At 38.4% G+C, this 20,472-nt stretch overlaps 1 protein-coding gene across 1 annotated transcript in view; it reads left to right on the top strand.

Moving 5' to 3' along the window:
- Positions 1–20,472, top strand: part of CFTR (CF transmembrane conductance regulator) — a 142,405-nt gene that overhangs the window by 12,958 nt on the left and 108,975 nt on the right. The window contains exons 2-7 of the mRNA XM_050936035.1: positions 877–987; positions 3,003–3,114; positions 13,202–13,417; positions 16,148–16,237; positions 17,718–17,881; positions 19,011–19,136. Of these exons, the coding sequence (XP_050791992.1) occupies positions 877–987; positions 3,003–3,114; positions 13,202–13,417; positions 16,148–16,237; positions 17,718–17,881; positions 19,011–19,136 (819 nt within the window). The remainder of the gene's footprint in view (positions 1–876; positions 988–3,002; positions 3,115–13,201; positions 13,418–16,147; positions 16,238–17,717; positions 17,882–19,010; positions 19,137–20,472) is intronic.

Genomic DNA, 20,472 nt, shown 5'->3' with positions numbered 1-20,472 from the left:
CTTGGGAATAGTGTTCTATAACACACGTAGTGAGTAGAAGGCATTTCAGATACTGAATAGATCAGACAAGGGTTTATAAAGAAGTTCCCCTTTGGATCAGCAATTTAAGGGCCTCCTCCTGCTCTGTTTGAAGTCAATGGAAAGGTTGCAACTGACATCAGTACATTAAGATGAGTTCCCAAATCATTCTCAAACTGATAGTGTCCAAAAATTGTTACCCAAAGTTATTCCCTGAAAGCATGGATATTTGACATTGAAACTTTCATTAATAATATAGCTCCATTAATGTTAAACATGTCTATTGCACTAAGAATGTGCTCTTTAAGTTCTGTTTTAACTTCATAATGACAAAAATAAATGGAAGTTAGGGATGAAAAAATATCTTCAGCACACTCATTATACTTAGAGGCCTTCAAAAGGTCTTGTATAACATGCAATGTAAGCTGCTCTGCATGCAATTAATGCTGTAATTTAGAATTTCCTTGCTTATATGAATATAACTTCTATCTCTAATATAACATTATTTTGTGATTTAATAGTCATGATAATGGAGACTATAAATTACTGGAAATATAACACAAAGGGCCCAATCCTCTACTCAGTTAACTCTTACTGACTATAATGAGCGTTTGTATGTAAGAGAGCCAGTGGGATCATGACCCAAATGGTCAAATGTAAGAACTCTGAAACTGTTTGTTAATGTTATCTATATATATGTGTACCAGATGTTTTCAGTAGCTACATCATTAGTTTCATAGTTAATTATATAATATGTTGTGACTTATCTATGCAATGCTGGATTGTGCTTTAATAGCTAAACCAACTCCAGAATTAACCTTAGAAACTGATAGTTATTATTATTCTCTTTCTGATTAGATGGACAAAACCAATTTTGAAGAAGGGTTATAGACACCGTCTGGAACTATCAGACATATATCAAATCCCTTCTGCGGATTCTGCGGATAATCTTTCTGAAAAATTGGAAAGGTATGACAAAGTATGTATTTTGTTAGCATTATCTCATGATCTGGAAGGCAGCAACTAGGTCTGAAAGAGTGAGATAGAAATGGTGGCAATATCAGCTTAGTTCATTTAATTAATCTATTGAAACTTGACAGCAGAAACACTGGAACGATAGTTTTCAGATGTTTTTAAGCTCTGGTCAGATTTCAGACAGTAAATGGAATATGGCTCAGTTCAGAAAATTTTGAAGCTATGTAGTAGCTTCCAAAAAATGGGTCACTTTGTGTCTGTCACCAAGCTCACAACCTTAGTGTCAGTTCAACACTTCTCCTTCCTCCCCGCCACATCCAGGTCATCACCATATCTTATTGTTTGTTTTTTGTTCTATACTAGCTAAAAAAATTCCATCCTTTCCTTTATGTCTCCAGGGCTAAAATGCTGGATACGTCCTTATTTGTCTTAGGCAGCCTCCTCTGCCCTGGCCTTCCTGATTACCACCTTGGCCTCCTCCACTCGCTAACACAGCTAAAAATTTACTGACTTCCTGTATCATGTTCCGGCATCTCATTCTTTCTCGCAAGACCTTTGCATTACTTCACCCCTACCTACATCTCTGCTCCCATTTCTTTACTCTGACAGTGCCTCTCTCCTCACTGATCTTTGTATCCTTCCCTCATTCTCATCTTTATGCTCTCTTTCATGCTTTGACTTACCCATGAAAATCCCTTTCCAACTTTAGCATAAAAGACAGCCACCTCCTCTTTGTTGAAATCCCTTCTTAAAATGTGCTCTTCGTGTCAAGCCTACAAGTGTTAACACACCCAGGTGGCCTGTGCTACAGGCCCTCCACCCATAGAATCCCTATTAAGTCAAATGGGAGTTTTGTGCAATGAGTGAAATTCACCCACATATAGAGGACCTGTAAAAAGCCTCACTCAAAATAAGGATTGTGTGGCTCTTAAGTAGTGTATAGACCTTGTGCTGGCCCTGGCATCAGTTTCACCTATGGGGTGCTTGCAGAAATGGGTCTTAAATGAGAAACTAAGGTAGGGCTTTAAGGTCCAGGTCCTCTAAGGGGAGACTCCTAACTTGCATTGATCTGGGACTAATTTACTAGCTCTTGCACATACTTTTCTCTCTTTGTTTTTTTTTAAAGATCCATATATTTCCCCATCGTCCAGGACAGATTGGATATGTATTGCTAAGTCTGTCCATTTAGACTAAAAATGCGGGGGGTGGGGGGAAGGGCTCCATTTAAAAAAATGACATAGTGCTAAGCATCTGCCTGCTGAAAATCAGATCCCTTTAAGATGTCTTTAATTGGGCACCCAAAATCCCTAGTCACTGTCTTCTGCCATTTGGTACTGTACTGAGCACCCTGGTGATGCTTAGTAAATATTGAGACAAGGTACAATTTATACAGGAAGTGTCCAGTTCCTTAATCTTTCCATTTGAATGCACATTATCTGTATTCATTTGCCAAAAATTAAAAGTATTAATTTACAATTATCAAATAAATAATTTGTATAAATAGTAACCTTGTCTCTCTGCTTCTGACAGAAGATATACTGTATACTAGGAGGGTACTATCAAAAAGTCTCTTTAGTGGTGACAAAAACTAATGCAGTCCATTTTTAAAAAGTCACATTTTAGAATAGCTTCTCTTTGTTTTCTTCTTGCTAGGAACTGGAGGAGCTCCAAAACTTTTATTTGCCTATTATTTGTGTATTGATCTTAAGAAGTACAGCAGGTTTCTTTAAAACATACAACGTGACCTTTTCATGAATTAACTCCCTGCAGGGTGATGTATGGCTGAGTATATAAATCTGCCAAATATGTGGGTGAACTAGATTTGAACTTTTATTGAGCTATCAAGTCAATGAGGGTCAGAACTTTGGGGTCTCTGCAAGGCTTTGTTTCATCAGCCACCTTAGCTAAATCTCCTTGGATATACTTGAGTGACTTGAACTATGTTAGAGCTGTAGACCCACGTATTTGCTCACACAACTTAATGGTCTTGTTTTTTGGTTCCTTTTCAGACAATGGGACAGGGAACTGGCAACTTCAAAGAAAAAACCCAAACTTATTAACGCTCTTCGACGATGCTTTTTCTGGAAATTTATGTTTTATGGAATAATATTATATTTAGGGGTAAGATTTGTTCTTATGTTGAGTAAACTCGGAATGTTGGTAGCAATCCCGATGATTGCTAAATTACTGAGGAATCATACTAAGAACTACATTTTCTTCTCTGTGACATTATGTATAAAGATTACAAGGGCACAGATCTACAGATACTGGGTAGGCAGAGTATACATAGCTTGTAGAGTTTCACAATTGGCTCTTGGTGCCTTGAACCCCTAAAATGTATCAGGATTTAACATCTAGTTTTAACATCTGGTTTTAACATCTAGTCTATAAAGTAGTAAAGTTCTTTAATGTCCTTTGGAATTAAATGCTATAAGATATTCTTATCAATATGAAATAAATTATTACATGCTATCAGTGATCTGCATGAGCATGGCCCATTTACATCAAAGGGAGTTTAATTCATATAATCAGCATTTTATTTTAATTTCACTTTAGACTATGGATTTTACCAATAGATTGTGTGAAACTGATAGATAGTTTCTATGGTGTATTGTGGCTAAGGTCAGGTTAGCGCTGTGATCAAACAAATGCAACAGGTTTATTACCGATGTTGCAACAGTCTTATTACCCTGTTGAAAGAAAAAAAGAGCTACATTCTTCTTTTTGTTACGCTGGTGTAAATGTGGAATGACTCCATTGGCATCATTCTTTTGTATGTCTGCTGGTACATCAGAGAGCAATATTTGGCCCAAAGGATTTGTATAATAGTGAGATGTTCTAGATAATGACTTCCGATTACATGAATGTAGGAGTGATAGAAGCTCTTTACATTGTGTGTCATTTCCTTCTTTTTAATTCTTTGAATGACAAGTCTAAATAACAAATCTTTTTCAGTAGTTTTGAAGCCAAATCTTGATTGACATCATTACAGCTAACAAGTTCTGAGGCCATGTGTGCATATTTACAATTTACTGACAAATCTGTCAGTAAAAACACAGTGGTATTTCATACAGCTGATTGATTGTAGCTCTGGGCATCATTAGACAAAAAAATGGAGTCAGAAAATTTAAAAGGACAATACAATGAAGAAGTAGGAAGTTGTAAAACTTACCATTCTGTTTAATCTGGAAAAAAACAACCCAAAACTAAGTATTGGATACCTGCCTCTATTGGTTAATCCTGTTGCTTCCTTTTCAAAAACTATTTAATAACCACCACCTTTTTTAAAAAGAAAAAACCAAAACAAAACATGTGCAACCAATTGTATACCGTATGTTCTTATAAATTAAAGGTAACCCTTTTTATGCACAACAACATTGAATGGATATTTTGGACCATTCACATCAGCCATGTGTAGTTAAGTATTTTAAGAACTCTGTCATGTTGGGTTACATTTTTAAAATAAAAAACTTGATGCTGAATAATCACTTCTATGGAATTTGCAGGTTAAGAATGTAAGAGTTAAAGGGTAATTTTCATTTTTAAACCAGATTTATCAAAATTCTCTAACTGCATATACAAAAAGTCTCTGTTTTCCTAGCTATAGACAGAGAGCCACAATTTCTGGATAGATAGAGATATTGGGCTCAATCCTTAGATGCACAGATGAGGAAAGGTGTCAGGGAACGGTGGTTCCTAAGTCACCTTTCAGCTGGCTAGTATCTGAAATAGTCCCTGGTTGCCTGGCATAATTTAGAACAGCCTCAGGGCTCCTCTAAATTACACTGTCTGCAGTCAGAAGCTACCCCATCAAGGATCTGGTTGGAGAGGTATGTACTCTACTTCCTCTTTACTCGTCCTGCCCTACACTCCATTCATGGGGAAGTTTAGAGCTGTCTGCAGAAATTACCCTGTATACACCACCAGAATACTTGTCTGTTTCCCCTTGATTATCCCTTTAAGGTAGCTTTCTGGCTATTTTGCATTGGTGAAGGTGTGCAAAGCAGGAAAAGAGGAGCTCAGGATTCAACCAATTCTCTCTCTCTCTTTGTGTGTACAGATAGGCAAAGACTAAACGAGACTGTGAACTCTCTGGGACAGGGAACATCGTCTTTGTTGTTTATCAGTCCAGTGCCTATCACAATGGGACCCAGATTCTTGACTGGAGAAGGTGCTACTGTTATATACAAATATATAATAATAATGAAGATGAGGAAATGAAGGAGAGAATAGAATATTGAAGAAGGAGAGAGGAGAAGATAGTCTGAGGGAAATGTGCCAGCAAAGGGTTTGAGGAAAAGTAACATAACATACTTTAGAAGGAAAATTATGCTGATGAAATGGAAGTGAAAAAGAGGAGGAACAAAAATAAGGGAGCCATAGTACTGTAAGTTAATAGTTTTTACAAATGTGATGTTCGGTGCCACTGTACTAAAAGAAACAGAAGTACACATGTTTTTGTTGAATGTGCACGCACACACAGATACACACAAATTCAGGCCTGGTGTCATTCAGCAGGACAACTTGTTTACATGCTGACGTTGCACACATTTCTCTCGGATCCATGCCTTATTAGAGTTTTCTATTACTTTTTTAATCTCTAGATTTGATTGTTTTACTCTGGTCCACTTGGGGCTACTGAAAAGATTCAGCTAGTGCAGATTGTGGCTGCTCATCTAGTTGGAGGTCATAGTGTATCTATCTGTGCTTGATAGCCTGCATTGGCTTCTGCTTTACTCTGGTTGCTATTCAGAGGTCTCTGGGTGTGTGCTGAACTGGTATTCCCACAGAAAATTAATCAAGCATCTTTGAGAACAGGCTGCTCAAATGCATTTCATCTGTGCATAATCACTAAAAATCAAGGAAATCACCAATCCAGGCAAGATTAACATCCACACCAACCTCATTTCACATATTCCCACCACAAAATCATCATAATGCCCAAATGCACTCATGGAATTTTATCAGCTTCTCAAGAGATATTGCCTGAGATACTTCTACCCCTCAACTCCCTTAGAGGTGAAGAGGGGGAGGATTTGAGGCTTTGCAAAAGGAGGGGAGCAGCCAGGTTCAAAAGAACATAAGAACAGCCATAGTGTGTCAGACCATCCTCTCTCATCAAGAGCGAGCGTCTGGCAGTCTGAGGCTTAGGGACACCCACAGCATGGGGTTGCGTCCATGACCATTTTGGCTAATAGCCATTGAATATTCTCCATGAATGCATCTAGCTCTTTTTTGAATCCAGTTATAGTCTTGGCCTTCACAACATCCTCTGGCAAACAGTTCCACAGGTTAACTGTGCGTTGTGTGAAGAAATACTTCCTTTTGTTTGTTTTAAACCTGCTGCCTATTCATTTCATTGGGTGACCCCAGTTTCTTGTGTTATGAGAATGGGTAAATAGCACTTCTTTATTCACTTTCTCCACATCATTGATGATTTTATAGATATCTACTGTATCCTCCCCAGTCATCTCTTTTCCAAGTTGAACAGTCCTGGTCTTTTTAATCTCTCCTCATGTGGAAGCTGTTCTATGAACCAATCATTTTTGTTGCCCTTCTCTATACCTTTTCCAATTCTAATATATCATTTTTGAGATGGGGCAACCAGAACGGCACACAGTTTTCAAGGTGTGGGTGTACCAGGCATTTATATAGTGGCATTATGATTTTTGGTGACTTATTATCTGTCCCTTTCCTAATGGTTCCTAACATACTATTAGCTTTTCAGGCAGTGAGGAAGAGTTTCTTGGTGTGAGAATGAAGATAGGACAGGGAGTAATGGGCTATCTTTAAATCCTGAATCTTTGAGGGTTTTGGGGTGGGTATTTGTGGGAGCCAGTTAACCTTAATGCATCCCTCTTTGTGACCTCATAATTCATCAACAGGGAAACGCTTTTTTGTGTCACAAGCACTGGACTGTAATATCATTCAGTGGCAGAAGGATTAGCTTTGAAGACTGATTAGGAAAGAGAAGTCTCTGTTTATACAAAATATCTTGTAATCAGCAATGATGGGGAAAGGAAATACAGAAAAATTGACAGTTCAATGAGTCCTTTGTAAGATGCATACAGTTCAAGGTTTGCTAGTGTGTAGCAATGATTCTGTAAATGTCTGGCTCAAACTCACAAAAATAAGGGAAATCACACCTACAGCCAAACATGCAGTCTAAGGTTCTGGCCCTAACTTTTTCTGCATAAAGAAATTAACAAGTAGAAAATAAACTGACACTGGCTGCCCCAGCATATTAGAACATTGTATTCCTCATGATGTGTTAAAAAAGTTAACACTATACAAAAACAATGTTCAAAATATTAAATGGATTAGAAACTCTCTATCTGAAAGAGGCCAAAAAATACTTTAAAAGTGATTACTGAAAAACAAAGGTTGACAATTGGAGCATTGGAATAGGGACAGATTTTGAGTCTCATGAACACGATTCCCACTGGAGTCTGAGTGAGGACTTCAGGCTTTGTAAAAAAACCCGAAACAAAACACCTGTAAAATTGTGCTGTATACTATTGTGAAACTCCCCCAGTCCAGGTTACTGTATCTGCATACTCACTGTATGTATATGAAATTAGACAACATCACATATTTAATTCTTCTTCCAAATGACAGATGACTAGGTGGCCGCAGATGTGTAGCCCAGTGTCCACTGAAGTTAAGCTTCAGGAAAACAAATCTGATTCAACTAGTTGTGTGTGCATTATTAGATATTTGGTGGCAGTGGGACAAGGGTGGAGGTGTCAGACTTTAGAGTTGGAAAGAGCAAGTACCTGTATTTGTGTGTGTGTGTAGGGGAGGTGGGACTGTGTTTATGTGAAAGGTAATTTCCCCATGAAAGCATCTTCAATGAAGCAGAATTTGAAAGTAGATGTGAGCAGAACAGCAGTGCGCTTTCAAAGCTGACTCGCAGCTTGATCGTACATATTCTCAACATTCTTGTTTACTGAAGAAATCACCAGCTATCAGATTAAGGATGTGTGTGAAACATAGCACATTGGAGGCAAATTCCATACCTTTCATGACAAGTACCAAACAAAGAGATAAAGCTCTTGGTTTTCATGGCAAACACTAAGAGTAAATTCCTCTGTCAAAGCTGTTCATTTTCTTTTCAAGCCCTGCTCCCACTGAAATCAGTGTGAGCTTTGCCATTGATTTAAGTGGGAACAGAGCCTTAGACCAATGGTGCCTGTGGGTGTGTGCCTTCATGTTGCACTTGTTGGTCACCATTAGAAATCGTATTCAGTCCCATACCCTTCTGCAGCCTCTCTCTCAATATGGGTTTTACCCTTGCTTTCCTTTTGAATTCCTGCTATTAGTATAGCACCTGTTGCAACCAGCACCACAGCTCTGTTCTCTATAGATCTAGTAATTTCTCTCTCTCTCTCTCACCTCATGCACCGTAGGTAACTATGTTACTGAAGGGCAGACACTTGCATTCTGGCATCCTAGGATGCTATAATTCACTTTCATAAATTGTGGTGTTAGGCGCATCAAACTGTTCCTGGTTTGTTCAGTGTATCTGCTTCCCTGCTGCCCTAAACATTCATATTCCTCCACCATTAGATGTCTCTTTAAAGAAAAAACCCCCACACTTCTTGCAAGCAATTTACTAGCCAGTTAACCACTTAGTTGTGAACACAGTTGTAATACCTCTGTAGAATACTCTCTTTCAAGCACACTTGCATAACTGTATATTGGTTAGTGTCCATTCAGGCAAATTAACTGTATAACAAATGCAGAAACAGTTTTAACTTCCCCCCTCCTTGCTCTCAAAGTACTTGTTTGGGTTTTTTAACCTCTAATGCACTCTGGTGCAATATAAATCAATATAGCCACACCTGGGTAATTATTACTGCTCTCATTTACACTATAACACTTTAAATGTAGGTAACAGAATGAATATACTTGAAATTCTCCTGTTGTGTCATTTTAGAGCTGACCCTTTGCATGTCCACTGCTGAGCTACTCTATGAACACATGCAAAAATGGGGTTGGGTGCTACTCAAGAAGGTTGAGGTGTTCAATGCCTATTTTGCTTCAGTCTTCACTAAAAAGGTTAATGGTTATCAGATACTCAACACAATTAATATTAACAACTAGGGGGAAGGAACGTAAGGCAAAATCTGGAAAGAATATTTAGGTAAGTTGGATATATTCAAGTCAGCAGAACGTGATGAAATTCCTCCTAAAATACTTAAGAAATGAGTTGAAGCAATCTCAGAACCATACCAGTTATCTTTGAGATTTTATGGAGGAGAGGTGAAGTCCCTGTGGAATGCAGAATGACAAACATTGTACTGATCTTTAAAAAGAACAAAGATGACCCAGGAAATTATATACCAGTCAGACTAACTTCAATACCTGGAAAGATATTGGAACAAGTAAGCACTTTATAGGATTCTAAGGAATAGTCAGCAGGGATTTGTAAAGAACAAATCATGCCAAACCAACCTAATTTCCTTTTTGATAGGATTACTGGCCTAGTGAATAGAGGGGGAAGCAGTAGCCATGATATATCTTGATTTTTAGTAAGGCTTTAGATATAGTCCCAAAGACATTCTCATAAACAAACTAGGGAAATGTGGTTTAGATTAAATTACTATAAAGTAGGTGCACAGCTTGTTGAAAGACCATAATCAAAGAGTAGCTCTCAGTGGTTCATTGTCAAACTGGGAGGGAGTATCTACTATGTGCCCAGGGGTCAGTCTTGGGTTCAGTACTATTCAATATTTTCATTAATTACTTGGATAATGGAATGGAGAGTATGCTTATAAAATTTGCAGATGACACCAAACATGGAGGGATTTCAAACACTTTGAAGGACAGGATTAGAATTCAAAATGACCTTGAAAAATTGGAGAATTGGTCTGAATTCAACACAATGACATTCAGTAAAGATAAGGACAAAGTATTTAATTAGGAAAAAGCAAATTCAAAACTTCAAAATGGGGAATAACTGGCTCGGTGACAGTACTGCTGAAAAGGATCACAAATTGAATATGAGTCAACAATGTGATGCCGTTGCAAAAAAAGGCGAATATTATTCTGGGGTGTATGAGTAAGAGTGTTGTCGAGTAATTGCCCTGTTCTGTTCAGTACTGGTGAGGCCTCTGCTGGAGTACTGTGTCCAATTCTGGCTGCCACACTTTAGGAAAGATGTGGACAGATTGGAGAGAATCCAAAAGAGAGCAAGAGAAACGATAAAAAGTTTAGAAAACCTGGTTATGAGGAAAGGTTAAAAACACAAGGCATGTTTGTTCTTGAGAAAAGAAGACTGAGGTGGGACCTGACAGTCTACAAATATGCTAAGGGCTGTTATAAAGAGGACCGTGATCAATTATTCTCCATGTCCGCTGAAGAAGGGACAAGAAGTAATGGGCTTAATGGTCAGGAAGGGAAGTTTAGGTCAGATATTAGGAAAAGGTTTTAACTATAAGGGCAGTGAAGTTCTGGAATAGGCTTCCAAGGAAGGTTGTGGAATCCCCATCATTGGAAGCTTTTAATAACAGTTTGGATAAACATCTGTCAGAGATGGTCTAGGTTTATGTGGTCCTGCCTAAACTTGGGCCGGACTTGATGAAATATCCAGGTTGCCTCCCGCACTACATTTCTATGATTAATGTCTGCAGAATTCAGAGTGATTCAGTAGGTGAATATTCTTTTATATAATCCTATTGGTTCCCACACAGGTTCACATATCTCATACCAGATAGGCAAGACATTCTAGTTAGTTTAAAGTTATATTAATGTTTGTTACCTGTTAACTTGTCAGAATTACAGGACAGAACAATATGAAAAATACTCAAACTTGCCTCTCTCTGTGTGTATTAAATATCAGTCTCGCGCATATATGATCTCTCTTGGAAAACATTATAAATTTCTTCCCACCTTCCTGCCAACATGATTTAGCAAATAATGTGGCACATTGCCAGTCATTATTCTTTGTATGTTCTTGTAAACCTGTAAATCACCCTGCTTCAATTGGCTGAAAACGTATTTGATATCTCTATATACACAACAAACACAGTAGCAGAGTCTGGTATTTCCACTGACGCATAAATGGAATAAATGGTAAATACCGGAGCACATGCTACTTAAGACAGATGTATAAAACTTACCTTGGAATCTCAGTGAATGTGAAACAAAGCACTGCCCACGTCCTTGAAACCACTGCCCATGTCCTTGTTTTGAATTTTTATGAGATGTATGAAGTTGTGATTTGCTGCTCATAGATGCAGATGGTCTTAACACAGCTGCTTAATGTTGTGTGTGTGTGTGTGTTTGTGTGTTTTGTAAACACTCCTCCTTCTGCCTACTAAGAACACTATTGTCTTTGTCAAACCAGGACTCACGTTTACAGTATTTGTGTTGACGCAATCCTATTTAATCCAGCAAAGGTAGTACTTAACAAAGGTGGTCTATTCAGGGTATAAACTTTCATTTCCTGTGTTGAAACAGTCAACTAACTTTTCTATTCTGATGAGATTGTAGCATATGATGTAAATGCAGTTGTTAATGCTGTTGTCTTGATAACCAAAAATAATTTAAAGAGTCTAGAGAGGAAAAGAAAAATCAAAGGGGAAAGTCCTGACCTCTTTATCACTGAAAACCCTGAGTTACAACTGAGCTCCAGTTGTCTTCCTCTCTTCCTGCTTGGTGACTCTCCCTGGCACTCAGTAGCTTGGGGGCACCACTGAGGAACATTTACAGTGTATCATACGTTTGTACAAAGAGAGTTTTGCAACTGTCTATTTGTTTAGTATTTGACACTCTCACTCTCTTTGCTGGGAGAGAAACAAACACAACGGGAAGAGAGAAGGGGACACACACACACAAATTTCTTAGCACTAACAATTAAACAAACAACTGAGCTCATTCATATTTCACAACCCTTCTGTGGTTTATACAGAATATAAAGGAGAAAGTCATACCAAGGAACTCAAGTGATTTTTGCATCTGTATTTTGGGTGGGGTGAGAGGTAGAGTGTGTGGAGAGGAAGAGGTCATAGTTGTCAAAAACAAGAAACTGAGCAAGGCCTGGACAGAGGAAATGGGGAAAAACAGACCTATTCTGATGGCACAGAGCAAACTCCAGCAGGATTTAGTGACAGCAGTAATGGGGTATAAGGAGAGATGAGGGGCAAAGGTAATCTCAGGCCCAAGATAAATATAGTGGTCAATGAATATCCACATAGCTATACCAGAGTATTTGTATTTCATGCTCTTTTCATTATTTCCTGTCCTTTCCCTTATGTTTCACCCTATTTCTGCTGCTGCTGTTCTGCTAACATTTGCTTTTGGACATATCCTGAATCTGACTGTGCCTTATTTGGTCCAGTGATACACAAGGTAGATTGGTGCCCAATGGTTAGAGTGAAGAACCAGCATCTAAAGTGGTTCTGGATTCAAATGTGCTGAGTCATTAACTCAGTTGTTCAGAAGGCTAAAATTAGGGCCTCAAAAAACAAAACAAACAAACAAAAAACCCAGCACAGGCATGACTGAGCTGAGTTTACCTAGTACACACAGGAAAGGTGGGATGGACTAATTGCTTATATTGTTTCTCTTCAGTTTTTCTTCTCTTTATGAGAAAGACACATTTTGAGAATACAATCTTTCCCCTGTGAGCTTGAAAAGTAAATCTAGAAACCTATTGCTAATTTAAGCACTATAACATGAGTTACATCTCTCAAGAGCAGTAGATATTCTTAAAGTCTATGGACTGGTTTCACTATTGCAGTGGTTCTCAAACTTTTGTACTGTTGACCCCTTTCACATAGCAAACTGCTGAGTGTGACCCCCTTATAAATTAAAAATATGTTTTTATATATTTAACACCATTATAAATGCTGAAGGCAAAGTGGGGTTTGGGGTGGAGGCTGACAGCTCGCGATGCCCCATGTAATAACCTCCTGACCCCCAGATGGGTCCCGACCCCCAGTTTGAGAAGCCCTGCACTATTGCATTAATACAATTTTATGTTGGCATAACTACGCTGACTTCAATGGAGTTACGAGAGCATAAAACTCATAAAATTGGAGTAAAGCCATGGTGAATCAAGCACTTTATGGCTATTGTATCTTCGTTTAATTTGAACTGTGAAGAGAGCAAGCATGAATGGTTGATACATCTTGAATTTAAAAAGTTGTCTGTTCTGAAAAAGAAATTAACTACAAATGCTTTCTCTTGTCTTCTCCTGCAGGAAGTCACCAAAGCTGTGCAACCTCTTTTACTGGGAAGAATAATAGCCTCCTATGATCCTACCAACTCCCATGAGCGATCCATAGCTTACTATCTGGGCATAGGCTTGTGCCTTCTCTTCATTGTGAGAACACTGCTTCTGCACCCTGCTATATTTGGCCTTCATCATATAGGAATGCAAATAAGAATAGCCATGTTTAGTTTAATTTACAAAAAGGTAGCTTTTTCACTTTCACTTGAATGAATAAGAAAGCAAAATTATTGCATTTAGTGTATGTTGCTGGCACAAGAACATTTTCAGAAGAGGGTTAGAAGAGGGGAAGATTTAGGCAACAAACTGTAGGAGAGATTGGGTTTGAATAATAAAGTGAACATAAAGCACAAAGAAAAGCTACCTTACAGTATGCATCCCAGTTATTTATTGGATGTCATTTTGAAGGTTTCCTTTTAAGTGGCTCAAATTTGCCCTCAGATTGATACTGTTGATCTACAGAATTGGAAGCATTCAGTGGTTACCATTAAAAAGTAAATTTTTTCCAACAGATATCACACACTCATCACTGTTATGTTATATATTAAATATGGGGAAATCCCCTGTGATTTCTCAGATAGTGATATGTAATAATGGTTGGCAAATGCTGACTTTTTTATGGTGCCCATATAGTCATTATATTATCTAGAAGCTGGTGCCCTAAAATGATTTGTCTACCAAGACTCTTCCTTCCTCTGAAAAGTGTTTAGTAACAGATGTTCATGTGCTCTGTGTTTTGAAAATGTGAAAATCTCAAAAGGACAGTGATTTTTACCAAACACGGCTATATTTAGCCAAATTCATGAGTTATTCATATGCTACATACTGAAAACAGGCAGATTTTGAGCTAATACAGTGCATTGCTGATGGAAGTATATGTGTGTGGAAGAGAGATTGTGCTGGAATAGTTTTTAGATCATAGCTCATTCCTGTTGTAAAATCCTGATGATTCTCCTTACCTATTCAAAATTACCTTCGACCAAGAATATCTTGTGCACAATCACATTTTGACAGCTATATGATAATGTACTTACATAACAAAAGACCATGTCCCCCATTATAATCAAATCAGTGCGGAAACAATTATCCCTAGATAAAAAGCTATCAAAACTAGCTGCGAAGATATACTTTTCAGATCACATCCAGTGGTAGTCTTAGGCCACATCTATACTAGCAGGGTTACAATGGCACAGTTGTACAGATGCAGCTGTGCCGCTGTAAGATTGCTCGTGTAGCCACTCTATGCCGAAAGAAGACAGCTCTGCCATCAACATAATTAAACCACTCCCAATAAACGGTGGTAGCTATGTCAAAACAAAAGTTGTCTCCTGCTGTCATGGCGCTGTCCACACCGGTTCTTCTGTCGGTGTAACTTATGTCATGCAGAGAGGTGGTGTTTTTACACCTCTGAGCAACATAAGTTATACTGACAGAAATGCCAGTGTAGATGTAGTCTTAGACTCTATGCTTCTGGAGTCCCCAAACATACTCATACACTTGACCTGCTAGCCGAAGTGAGCCACTGGTTTGGTGAAGAACAGAATCTTCAGCACAGTAGTTTTTGCTTTGTGAAACTGTTGAGCAAATCTCCTGAACAATGGAAATCTTGCTATTTTGTTGAAAATTTTCTTCTCTGATGCAATACAAAAGCTCCTGGGCTAGTAAGATCCATTCCCCATGCAACAAGTGTCAATCATCAGTTTTGGATTCCAAGAACATTACTGGGGGCATATGTCAAAAGGTTGTGTTATATTCCTCCCCTAAACTATTCAAAAAGCTTTCTGCATACCTTGTCAAAGAGAAGAAGTAGCCAAGTAAATCTTGTTCTCCTTTAGCTAACTGTTTAGCATAAAGATGTAGTTACGTGATGAATAGTGGTAATTGTTTTCTTCTTGTAGTAAAAGCAATTATATAACTCCAGACCAATTCCCACACCCCCCCCACCCACATTTCTGACTTTCTACAGTTGTTATTTTTAAGCTATATGAGGCTGAAAAAACATAAGACTCAGAATACGAACTTTAAAACACTAATTGTTAACTAATTATAAATTAGAAACTCATTAATAGATTTATGGGAAAATACTCAGAAGTTTCAAGCTTTACTCAGAGATTTTGTGCTGAAAATTTGGGACAGGTCGGGCATGGATTTTATATAAAAACATAGTAGTTGAAATCCCATGTTAAGTGCAAAATAGAACCCAACTTTAACTATGGAGTTGCCACTGCTCCTCATTGCAAATTTCACCATGTCTGTCAAGAAATTCTTGTGAAGATGTTCACTGTAGAGCAGTGGTTCCCAAACTTGTTTCACTGCTTGTACAGGGAAGGCCCCCGGAGGGCCGGGCCGGTTTACCTGCCACGTCTGCAGGTTCGGCTGATCGTGGCTCCCAGTGGCCGTGGTTCGCTGCTCCAGGCCAATGGGAGCTGCTGGAAGCAGCGGCCAGTACGTCCCTCGGACCGTGTCACTTCCAGTCGCTCCCATTGGCCTGGAGCAGAGAACTGTGGCCACCGGGTGCTGCGATCGGCCAAACCTGCGGACGCGGCATGTAAACAAACTGGCCCAGCCTGCCAGGGGCTTTCCCTGCACAAACCACTGCTGTAGAGCATTTGGGACACAGAAACACTCTGGATTCACGTGTAATTCAGTCTTGCCTTACATATAGAAATATGTAACAAAGTAAAAGCTAGGTTTAAAAAAAAGTCAATATTTGCAAAGTAATCTAATGAACACATTAAACTTTAGTGACATAAATAAAAGGGATTTAATAAGTGTTTTTCTTTGTAACAAAGATGATAAATGAAATGTTGTATTACTGTTTCACTGGCTGTTTATTAATATTTTTATTTCTATTTGTTCTCTTTTATTCAAGTAAGTTACAAGGCCATTCATCTACTGTTTTGTATTATTTTGCAGACATTAAAACTGTCAAGCAGAGTCCTAGATAAAATAAGCACTGGACAACTCATTAGTCTCCTTTCCAACAATCTGAACAAATTTGATGAGGTATGTTACTGCTTGTTTAAGCTCCTGTATTTGTTGTATCACAGAAACAAAAGTGAGTGACTGCAAAACTTCAAACAGTTCTAGAAGTGTTAGCATCTCCATGGCTGCAGTCAAGTAATGGCAATAAATGGCCACCTCTGGTGAGCTGTGCTCACCTTAAGAAAATCCCAAACTGCATTCCCACTTACATGATGTGTGGGTGTGTAGTCAGGGAGAGGCTGATTCAGACCATATCTTCTCCCATCTCCTGTACCTAAGACAGCGAGATAGCAGCACAAACCTGGAAAACTAAGGTGCTAGTAGTAGCATGTGGCTTGTACAGTACTGTATGTTGCTCAGTTGATGGAAGGGTCTAGAAAATATATGAATTTCAAGTCAGAGTGTCTGTTGGACCATCCTATTGGGAGGAGAGGTATGCCACTTCCACCTACATAAAGCTGAGATGTGAGAAAGACAGGAAAAGTAAAACTACTCATGTGATACTCAGGAGATAATCAACTATTGTGGTTATGGATACAAGTAAAAACCCTTTGCTAGACAAATACTACCTTGTGCATCCCTCTCCAAACCCCTTAATAGCATGGATCCCTCAGGACCTATGCTGTCATACAAATACTAGTATGATACTGACTTTTACCCCCACCATACATCTTGTATGGCAAATAGCTATTAGTCTCTAGGGCCAGGATGCTGCAGGCATCAGCTATCTCCTCCCCCTTCCCCCTCCCATCAACTGATCCCACCTGCATGCCCCTGCTTCCAAAACCATAGAGCTGGCCAACCCACAGAGGGAAATTCTATGCTGCTTGTACATCTCCCCCACTCCCTCTCTGCACGTACCAGCTATTATTGCCTAATGATTGTGAAGTTTTTGGTTTCTCAGGGTGTGCATCATCTGTGGCATTATTTGGCCCTCAGGACTACAGGAGTTGGCCCTAAATCCATCCCAGGAAAAACAAACGAGGGAGATGACCATATAGGGAGCAGGCTGCTTTGAATTAATTGCATATACAGTCTTAGTCACTCTTTCAACAAAATAAGTTTCTTTCCATAACAATTTAAATAATTGTTCATAGGTTCTTTCATATATCTTGTCTCATCTGGCAGTGATTGAAAACATACAAGGGAGGGGGCAAGGAGGAATCCTGGTCCCTTTGAAGTCAATAGCAAAACTTCTACAGGCCTATATGGGGCCTGGATTTCACCTTGTATTTATACAGCTTTGAGGAGAATTGTGAACTGAACTTTGTCCCTTGAAAAAAACAAAGCTCATGTATGGAATGTATATATGCATTGGTATGTCCTCAGTGTAATTAACACCCACATTGCTATGTGCTCAGAACCACAAAATCTCCTCTGTGAACTTGTTTTACTACTAGAAATTCTTTTCCTATTCTTTGTGAAAATTGTTCAGAGTATCACCTCAATAGCTCCTCTCTCTTTCATATTGCCTGAGTTTTTTTGCTGTGGATTTTTGCAGGGGCTAGCACTGGCTCATTTTGTATGGATTGCACCTTTACAAGTGGTGCTACTGATGGGACTGCTGTTGGACATGTTAGGGCCCTCAGCATTTTGTGGATTTGCCTTTCTGATAATCATGGCCCTTTTCCAAGCCTGGCTAGGACGAAAGATGATGAAGTACAGGTGACAAAATTTTAAAGATGTTCTAAATAATTGTATGTTTTCACAAGGCATATTGCTTTATGAGATTTATGGTCCTCACTTAAAAATGTTACTCTGTTAGAGTCTGCTTTTCTGAGGAGAGGATTACAGAAAAGATACCTGAAGTAACGAAAACACAATAGACGAACTTGGAGAAAAGTAGAAAAATATTATTGGGCTAATATGATGTGTTTCTTTAATCAACTAATTAATAATTAATTGGTAGTCTTATGATTCATTTGTAAGATTATTTCACATATGGAGGATATTCCTGACTGAAATCAATGGGACTCCATTGATAAGCACAAAATCTGGTCCTGTTTCCAAATATCAGTATTTATATAGGTTTTGGTTGTTTGCTTTGCAACTGTGTTTATAGCCATTGCCTTGCAAAGCAAGATCTCAACTTTCTTTTTGCATCTTCATAAAATAAATAAAATTGAAAGAAAAATGAAGGAAGTCAGAGGGAAATAATGGAAGAAAAGGATATTAAAAAGCAAACTGGAGATTGGGAGAGCGGGGACACACATCAGAATACAGGAAATAAGATACAAAAATGACTTTAGTTAAGTTCGTTGAGCCAAATTCATCCCCAAAGTCAATGGAGGTTCCCCCTTGAAGACAGTGGCGTTCATCCAGGGCTGAATTTAATCCCTTTTTCTTAATGAACAATGTTTAAAAATAAGATCGAATTCTGAAGATAAAAAGATACTATTGTGAACATACACAAAGCCAAATTGTACTTATCTTACACCGGAATTCCCACTGATATGTCACAAATGAGTAAAATGAGCACAATTTGCCCCATAAAATGGCAGAGAAGGCATGACCCTACATTCCTTGTGAACTTCACTTGCCTCTTAATCAGAATTTGGAGAGTGCAAAGAATGTAGTTTCAGGGTCTTATTTATTAACATTGAGTGTGTAAATATTAAAAATTAAGTTTTTAATATGTGGAAACTAGTGAGAAATTGTATAAAATATTAAGACTCACTATCAGCTTTGTGAGTCATATTTCCTGGAGTTTGTTTTCTTCATAATGCATTAATTATTAGTCTTTTAATGCACAGTATTGTTCACTATTATTATGTAATGCCTTATTATTTTACAGAGACAGGAGGGGAGGAAAGACAAATGAGAGACTTGTGATCACCTCAGAAATAATTGAGAACATACAGTCAGTTAAAGCTTATTGTTGGGAAGATGCAATGGAAAAAATGATTGAAAGCCTTCGAGAGTAAGTGTATTAGTCAGTCTCATTTCTATAAGGTTAAAAAAAGATTAAAATTCTTAGATGCCTATGAATAGCATCCACGGTTACATTAGTTAGCAAACAAGATGCATAAATATTCATTCTTCATAAACGGGCCATCAGCAGCAGGTGAGAGGAACATTCCCTCACTGTGGTTTCATTTCCCCCCAATTTATCAAGTGCATTATGGAAGTTTTGTGGTTCTGTTTTTTGCTTTTTCCAAAGCATTTGATATAAGCAACCCTTACTGACAGGGCATGAGTGGAGATGGTCCATTGGTCTGTTATTTCCATCTTGCTGTATAAAGCAGCTAGCCCCCTCAGATGGTGTTTCATGTATTATAAAAGGAATGCACAGAAAAACTCCCTTTCTGGGCTTGGAAACAGCTGTTTTTTTATCTCTAAAACTTTCACGGTTATGGAAAAATAATCAGAAGACCTGACTGCTTAGCTATTTGTAACTCTGACTTTCAATGTTACCATTTAACAGGTACAGGTAAAGACAATCCTAGCATTTGTATTTGTTTCTAGCTAACCTATTCCTCACCCTACAAAAAAAAATGGTGTCTGTGCGTTTATGATTATTCAAGGCTTTCTTCCAGTTCTTAAGCAGAGGTATGAATCCTCTGTAGCTATTTTGCATGGACTTCATTAAAGACCCCTTCAAATCTTGTAATACAAGACTGTTGGGGTCATGTCATGTTTAAGAGTTAGAAGTACTCCTGCTTTACGTGGCCATACTGAATTTATAAATGTGATAATCTGGGAAATCTTTGTGCAACTGCCCATTTTAACTTCCAGAGCTGAAAGTATAAATCACTACAGTTTGAGCTACAGAGCCAGGCTCCCTAAGGAGAGCTGTACCAGATTCATAACTGGCACAGATTGGGCATGATGGGGAGGAAGAGACATAACACATGCGGTCCAGTGGGTTACTCTTGTGTCAAACCTATCGGAGTAGTGCATCTAGTCCCACAGAAAGAGTAGGAATTAAGCTTCATGTGTGTGGATGGGAAAATAACAAAAAAGAACAGAGAAATGTAAGGACCATATTTCATGTAAATAAAAGGAATGAAATAATATTATTACCCAAACATATCCTTATTGTTCAGCTGCTTATGTTGTGCCTTTTAAAAGGCAACACATAAAGTGCAGCGCTTGTTTCTTTCAGTGCAGAGAAGTCCTTGAAAATGATGGTGCCTGTAATCTATTTTGATTCAATATGGGCTGAGAGGCTGAGTTTGGATCCAGATCTGAATTAGGGCTGGCTGAGGTTCAGGTTCCAGGCTGAATCAAAGCTAGGTCTTAGATATCATAGAGCC

Source organism: Gopherus flavomarginatus, chromosome 1 (genome assembly GCF_025201925.1).
Source record: "Gopherus flavomarginatus isolate rGopFla2 chromosome 1, rGopFla2.mat.asm, whole genome shotgun sequence".
Classification (NCBI taxonomy): domain Eukaryota; kingdom Metazoa; phylum Chordata; order Testudines; family Testudinidae; genus Gopherus; species Gopherus flavomarginatus.
Note: the sequence above shows the minus strand (reverse complement) of the source record. Positions and strands in the feature narration are given on the sequence as shown.